The sequence below is a fragment of the Lathyrus oleraceus genome, chromosome 5 (genome assembly GCF_024323335.1).
Source record: "Lathyrus oleraceus cultivar Zhongwan6 chromosome 5, CAAS_Psat_ZW6_1.0, whole genome shotgun sequence".
NCBI classification, from domain to species: domain Eukaryota; kingdom Viridiplantae; phylum Streptophyta; class Magnoliopsida; order Fabales; family Fabaceae; genus Lathyrus; species Lathyrus oleraceus.
The window spans coordinates 606,485,011-606,492,327 of record NC_066583.1 but is presented as its reverse complement, the minus strand read 5'-3'; the positions used below and the strand labels follow the sequence as shown (position 1 = coordinate 606,492,327).

The 7,317-nt window shown below is 33.4% G+C and overlaps 2 protein-coding genes across 2 annotated transcripts; both read right to left on the bottom strand.

The window, feature by feature from the left end:
- Positions 1-1,397: 1,397 nt before the first annotated feature.
- On the bottom strand, positions 1,398-2,228 carry LOC127086960 (signaling peptide TAXIMIN 1). The gene is made up of 2 exons (XM_051027782.1): positions 1,868-2,228; positions 1,398-1,713 (listed from the first exon to the last, which is right to left on the bottom strand). The coding sequence occupies exons 1-2, from the start codon at positions 1,975-1,977 to the stop codon at positions 1,590-1,592; spliced, it is 234 nt and encodes a 77-aa protein (XP_050883739.1). The 5' UTR covers positions 1,978-2,228; the 3' UTR covers positions 1,398-1,589.
- A 719-nt stretch (positions 2,229-2,947) lies between these two features.
- LOC127086959 (uncharacterized) lies at positions 2,948-6,579 on the bottom strand. Its single transcript, XM_051027780.1, has 7 exons — positions 6,009-6,579; positions 5,427-5,668; positions 5,242-5,338; positions 4,071-4,254; positions 3,665-3,746; positions 3,447-3,516; positions 2,948-3,361 (listed from the first exon to the last, which is right to left on the bottom strand). The coding sequence occupies exons 1-7, from the start codon at positions 6,411-6,413 to the stop codon at positions 3,290-3,292; spliced, it is 1,152 nt and encodes a 383-aa protein (XP_050883737.1). The 5' UTR covers positions 6,414-6,579; the 3' UTR covers positions 2,948-3,289.
- Between the last annotated feature and the right edge of the window lie 738 nt (positions 6,580-7,317).

The window sequence follows — 7,317 nt, the reverse complement described above, 5'->3', positions numbered from 1 at the left end:
AAACATTATAGGTCAGATAACAGATAAAATGTCAAAGAGTCCAAGTTCAGGTGCCCATACCTTTCTCATAAAAATTGCAAATGATGCAAAACTTTAGTCCAAATTCATTATCTTGAAAAGATCTACAACTTTTATGTTGAAGGTTTTGTCATTTGAGGCTTTTATCATTCAAACTAAAGGGCTTGAATTTGGTCCCTTTTGGCAAAATTCACATACACATGTTTTGACAGAAACCCTAATTTTGGGTCAAGTTCGCAAGGACCTACCTCACTCATTTTTAATTATTTTGAGGTGGGACCAAGTGCATTGGAAAATTTAAGATGTCTATTTCACTTGTTATGTTGGACAAAAATTCATAACTCTAACACAAACACATGCAATAATACAAAACATTATAGGTCAGATAACAGATAAAATGTCAAAGAGTCCAAGTTCAGGTGCCCATACCTTTCTCATAAAAATTGCAAATGATGCAAAACTTTAGTCCAAATTCATTATCTTGAAAAGATCTACAACTTTTATGTTGAAGGTTTTGTCATTTGAGGCTTTTATCATTCAAACTAAAGGGCTTGAAGTTGGTCCCTTTTGGCAAAATTCACATACACTTGTTTTGACATAAACCCTAATTTTGGGTCAAGTTCGCAAAGACCTAACTCACTCATTTTTAATTATTTTGAGGTGGGACCAAGTGCATTGGAAAATTTAAGATGTCTACTTCAAATGTTATGTTGGACAAAAATTCATATTCCTAAAAGAAACACATGCAATAATACAAAACATTATCGGTCAGATAACAGTTCAAAAACTCAGAAGTCCAACTTCAACTACCCATAACTTTCTCATAAAAAATCCAAATGATGCAAAATTTATATCCAAATTCATTGTCTTGAAAAGAACTACAACTTTCATGTTGGAAGTTTTTTCATTTGAGGCTTTTTTAAGGGAGGCGCCAATTGGATTGGCGCCCCCTCTTAAAAATTACACATAGGCGCCAATTGGATTGGCTAGGGCAGGTGGCCTAGCCAATCCAATTGGCGCCTCCTTGCAATTTTTAAGAGGGGTCGCCAATCCAATTGGCGCCTCCTCCTAAAAGTGGGGTAGATTGAGAAATTTTTTGAAAACTGTGTTATTTTGGGAATTTCTTCGAAAAACTGAGTTATCTCGGTAAATTTGCCTCAAAAAAACATGCTCCAAATCTTAGAATTCTAGTGAGGTTTTTGAATTATTAAAGAACTTCTAAAAAGATTGGGGGAAGGGGGAGAATTTCACTAACATCAAATTATCTTAACCTTCGTTTTTAAATACAAGATTTCTTTGAATATATCACATGAATTAAATAAAAAGTTGTTTGTGACATTAAATTGATTGATAATTTATATAACAACTTATAAAAGATGTATGTATAAATTTTCTACATAATCTCATTAATATTTTTTATTCTCCTATATAACCTCAAACAAATCAATCCAAACATGGCTAAATCAAGAACATGAAGAAAAAAAACACTAAAACAAAAGATGAAAATGAATTGAAACACAATTCTATAGAAATCTATAGTGTATGATACAATTGGTAAAGTAAAAGGAATTTCAACATGGGATCTTAGAGGTGAACCATTCCATAACATGAAGTGGAGCCTTTACCAATTCCAAAGCAAGTTCCACAATTACTGTCAAGCACAAACAGCAGGGACATATACATGTCAGTGTCAACCTGCAGAAAACAACATAATGAACCAAAGTTTTAGTCTTTTTGATATTTTCATTCAATTAGAATCAAACCCATGTCACAGAAATTGAAATAACATATAGTAATTTTACAGAAAATTGATTATAGAGAAAGAATGATGAGTATGATGGTTACTTACCCAACGATCCATACAATAATACCAATGATTGAGATGATGAGGCAGAGAAAAGCAAAGGGTAGACCCAAGAGAAAACCTAAGGGTCTGCAATCACCATTTGAATTACACATAGTTTCTGTGAATTCTTAGTTTTCTGTTTGTTTCTCTGAGAAAGGTGATGAAAAAGATGGAGAAAAGAGGAACAAGAACAAGAACAAGAAGTAGGAGTAACTTGACTATTCTTGTTGTGATCCTTTTGTTGTTTTTAGGAAAGCAAAGTTTGATACGTTTTGTGATGATTTAATTTATTAAAAGGCTTAAAGACAAAGCAAACTATGCACTGTGACAACAGATAAACACAGCTAGCACAATTAATTTTCCAGGAAAGGAAAGTTATACTTTTTTTTCATATTGAATTAATTCATTAAAGTCAATAAAATAACAAAGTCTTGAATATTATAAACTTTTCTTTTTTATGAAAAGTTTAATCTTTTTTCTTTACCGAAACAGAGACAATTGGTGATACAGCTACTATACAATGTATTTTGACAGTATTAATATATTACTATTGGTCATAATATATAGTACATAAATTAATATATTGTTTTAGACATACTAAAATATATTTAAAATATTATATTAGTCAATAATGCTTTGTTCAAATTCATAATACACCTCATTGAGGGTCTATCACATTCTATTATTTCTTAATTAGTCGGTTAGACTCGGAATTAACTTAATATTCAATGAGTATTTATAGAGGTGGGTCTTAAATCGTACGAACTTAATTAATTTGTATGAAAACAAGAAACTATAAAATTCTCTTATTTATGATGTGAAAAAGAAAATTTTAAAGAAATGAAAAAAATAATAAATGGTATACTTAAAAAATAAATATTATTATTTCAATGAAATTGTAAAATAACTTCTATACAAATCAGCTTATAGTTTGAGACAACGGTGTAGTAGTATTAAAGAGCTTTTGCCCATAGATAATGCAACAAATATTTGGAGGCATGTGGTTACTTGAGTCATTCAAGGCACTTAAAAAAATAAGCTAAACTATGATCATTGACTTCCATCTCATTGGATTTGTTGCTATAAGCCTCTAACGATCTTATGCATTCATAAATTTTGTGTTTGTACATTATTACTTCAGAGTTTATACTATCAGGTAACAACTGGTATAATTTACATGTACGCAGAGTAAACAATAATTTTGCCATTCCCTTAGGGTCACGCTTCTCAGCAATAGTTGTTCAATGCGTCGGACAAATGGAATTTGGAATTTGCATCAGCACTTGCAGTCAAAGTTGAAAATTTTGCAAATGAAAGAATTCATCACCAAACTCTTTGGTTTGTTGGCTGTTGGGGAGACAGGTACCTGTATCAGCTAACAACTTTCCAGTTGAAGACAAAATTTGCTCATTATCTCTGCCATGATCATTCAGGTGGCCTTGTCAAACTTAAATTCTCTCTTTCCATAGCAATGATGGAAGCTACCCTCTCATAAACCTGTAACACCACATCCATATTCGTCAATATTAAACCATAATGTTTTATACAGAGTTGCAGGCACCAAGAAGATTGTCACACTTACTTCAGAGAGGTGTTCTTTATTGTCATCTTTGTCTTTCTTTTCTTGATTGCTTGTTGATGGGGCATCATACCTAGACAGGAGAAATTAGGCAGTTAAGAATAGTAAGATTAATATGATATCGGTAGGGATGGAAATTTTCAATTATGTCATATTACATGAGCAGCCTGAAACTTTGGTACGGACAAGAAAACCAACCACAATTACACATGGTTTCTTACCAATCACGGGGAATGCCAGCTTCCTCTCGAGCCACATAATTGAAGGGACCTTTTAGTTCCACATTGTATTCCTTGAGCAAGTCTGCATGGTTTTAGAAAAATCTTGTATGGGAGCAGATAAATTGTTCTTAAATGAATAAACCATTAATTCAGTCCCTGAAATATCACTCTCGCTCTAATTTAGTCTCTAAAGTATATAAATATGATAAATAGTCCTTAAAGTAAATACAATTTGTTAATTTAGTGTATACTATTAGTATTAAGATGTTAGAGGTTAACATGACCAATTTCATATATTTTGGAGACTATTTATTTATGTATATACTTTAGGGATTAAAAGTGAAAAAGAGTAATGATACTTTAGAGACTAAATTGTAGTTTTTCGCTTTTAAATAGGCTTCCTAACCTTTAAAAGTGGAATCTGGGGTGCGGCCCATTTTTTGACAGACAGAAAGAAACCAGCAAAGCCCCACTGCTACATGTGCAACTTCCTCTTCAGCAATTCTAGCCACAATTTTAGATGTCCTATTATCTCCAAAGCCAACTAATTTTTGCACCAAACGTGGCCCAGCATCAAGTCCTCTAGCCTCCTATAAGCACAATAAATATGTACATTTAGAATATCAGGCCAGCATTACATAATTCAAAACGTATCTATCTGTCTCTATTAGGAATCTTTCTTTTGATATATGGAAAGAATTCCAAAACTATGAAAAATTGAATAAACGAGAGAATAATTCAAACTAGAATAAAGATTGATCAACAAAATTAAGAAAAAGAAAAATTCTTTGAATATCTTTCTGTTACGAAAACTTTGTCAGATCTCTAACATTTTCCATTACTATCAATTGATTGAGATGATAGGATTGAAAAAGAAGATGCAAAAGGTATACGATGAAGATGATAACCTTGAACTCAAGGCTACCCCAAATGAACACTCCCCTTTCACACTAGACAATTCTCTAGTCACTACATTAATATTCAAAGCTAACTTTCCCCCTACCAATGGAGGGGAATTTAAAGACTCTCTAAGAATAACTAAAATAACAACTCTTATCAACCACCAAACAAACTTGATTAACCTATACTCCCTCCGTTCCATATTATAAGCAAATTTTAGCTTTTTAGATTCATTGAATAATGAATGTATCTGGTTTATATTGTTCAGAAAAACAAATGTGAATTGAAAGTGTTGAGAAACAAAGTGTGGCAAAGTCCCACATTGATTAGAAAAGTGGAAACTTGGGTATTTATAAGTGAGAAAATCCACGCACCTATCACCTTAAGATTTTGGGTGAGTATGTGGTATGTCTCTCACAAGGTGTGTTGCTCATAAAAAAAGACCCCAATGTATAAAATGCTCCCTCATGTTGAGAAACAAGGTAACTCGCTACATATTTTATAACTGATACACTCAAACAAAAATGAATTGCAAACCCATGAAAATAGCGGTATCATCATATTTACTGAGCATTTTTTTACTTCAAATGATGTCGACGTCCACAATGTGGTGGAAGTGGAATGCCTCTACTTGAGACCTAAATGGAAGATTGAAGGCATACCCAGGAGAGAGTTACCTGGACTAGTGGGATCACTGCCAAACGTGCAGCAACATTGTCTGATGATTTCTCACATTCCCTCCATAGCAAATTGTGAGCTGGCATATCTCCATATCTAGTTGAAAAAGAGAAGCAAAAATAAAAAAGCAGCACAATCAACTAGTTTTGGCCATATATCGAAGTAACAACTAAACTGCCCTTACTTGAAACCCAGTTCAGCAAGCCTCTGAGAACACCAAGAGAAGTGACGACTCTCATCATCAGCAACATGAGCAAAATCAGCAAAGAACCCCTCCCCAAGAAGATCCCTATAAGGAGAAAATCGAACAACAGTATCCCAAGCCAAATCAATTGCATTGAGCTCCACATGTGCTAGATTATGAAGCAAATAAGCATTCAGAGGCAAACCCGAATTTTTAGGAGCAGGAATTTCCCTAGGAGAAACCTGAAATCAAAGAAGCCAACTCATTATACATCTTACCAAGAATTTCAGTATCTTGCAACACAAGCAAGTCCTATCTAAATTCGGAAAAAAAAATGAATCCAATTTGACATAAATCACTAAGTTTATTTATTTTGAATAAGAGCCTCAAGTATCAACATGAATCTCAATTCATTATGGCGAAGCTCAATCTACTTTAATGAATCACACAATTTGCACCTAAACTTTCTATAGTCAAGTTACTTTTTTATCAACTTTGTGTTGACAAAAAATGAAAATGGGTCATGAAATAAGCAATTCACGAATTAAAACAAACACGTGGTGGGCGAAAGATAGAACGAACCAGTATAGGTTTTTCGGGCCGGGCAGGTCGAGATGGAGGGTGGGAGAGGCCAATAGGAAGATTGTGGCGGCGCCAGAGGGAGTAAGCGACGTGGGAGAGATGGGACTTGGTGAGAGGGTCGGTAGTAGAAAGAACAATGGAACCAAACTCAGCCAATGAAGAAGCTTCACCGAAAGGGGAGAAAGGGGAGTCATTAAGGTCGGGTTCTGGTGCGGGGTGAGGACCGAGTGGACCCCAGTTGCGATTCTCGTTGAGAGGAGTGTGCCTCCATGAATGGAGACCGGACCAAGGAGAAACAGTTGAAGAAGATAAAGAAGAGAAGCATTTGGTGTGATTGAGAGAACGGTGGGAGAAGTTCAAGGGTGATGGTGATAACAGCAAAGTCGTGGATTTGAGATACTGCATAGCATTGCACACTAGAGCCTCACACTCCTTGATGCTGTGCTTGTGTTCTATATTTTTTTGGGATTTTGCTGGATTTTCATTTCAGACAACATTCATTGTTTTTTTCTTAAAAGTTTAAGCTATCTCTAGATAGAGTAAAACTAGCACTTAGCATTGAAATGAAAATATTTTATTATAATAGAGAGCAATTGTGTCATTCCGTCCAAATCGGAAGTGTATAAAAAGTTATAGAAATAAATCCAATCAAATCGAAATGTATAAAAAATTATAGAAATTAATGGAGTATGATGAAATGGATTTCATCATATTCCACTCTATTTCATTCATTTTTAATTAATTCAAACAATAAAGCTTAAGTTTATACAATTGCATTCCATCAATCTAAACATAGGGTAAATATCTTTAGATTGATGGATGGAACATAACGAAGTAACATAGTAGAATGGAACTTACTTATTTGAGCGGAATGAAATATAAATGTTATTCTATTGTTTGGATATTTTATTAAAAATATCTCTTTCTATAATACACTCCAAATCAAATAAAACAAAAAATCGAAAATTGAATTGGATGGAATGGAATGAAATTCATCTTTCTTCATTAAGGGTGTTCGGGGGCCGGTTTGATTCGGTTTTGAGAGAATCTGATGCACAAATTGATAAAAAAAATATATGGACTGAATTTTCACATTTTTTCGATAAAACCCAAACCGATCCAAATCGAAAAATAATGGATTAGTTTGGTTTGGATTGATCGGATGCATTAGAAACAAACATGTAAAAATATGCTTTAAATTTTTTAATTTATATCAACTAATTTTCTATAATGATTTTTTTTTGTTCATATAGATTGTGAATGTCACAAATGACATTTTATTTCTCTTCTTTTTTAAAGTTGAATATCT

Bases quoted from the DNA above. Each gene is read 5' to 3' on its own strand.
- LOC127086960 (XM_051027782.1), bottom strand. From the start codon at position 1,977: ATGTGTAATTCAAATGGTGATTGCAGACCCTTAGGTTTTCTCTTGGGT. The intron at 1,714-1,867 runs GTAAGTAACCAT...TGTTTTCTGCAG, and splicing joins ATTATTGTATGGATCGTTGG to GTTGACACTGACATGTATAT.
- LOC127086959 (XM_051027780.1), bottom strand. From the start codon at position 6,413: ATGCAGTATCTCAAATCCACGACTTTGCTGTTATCACCATCACCCTTG. The intron at 5,339-5,426 runs GTAAGGGCAGTT...TTTTTCAACTAG, and splicing joins CTTGCTGAACTGGGTTTCAA to ATATGGAGATATGCCAGCTC. The intron at 3,747-4,070 runs GTTAGGAAGCCT...AAAACCATGCAG, and splicing joins CCCAGATTCCACTTTTAAAG to ACTTGCTCAAGGAATACAAT.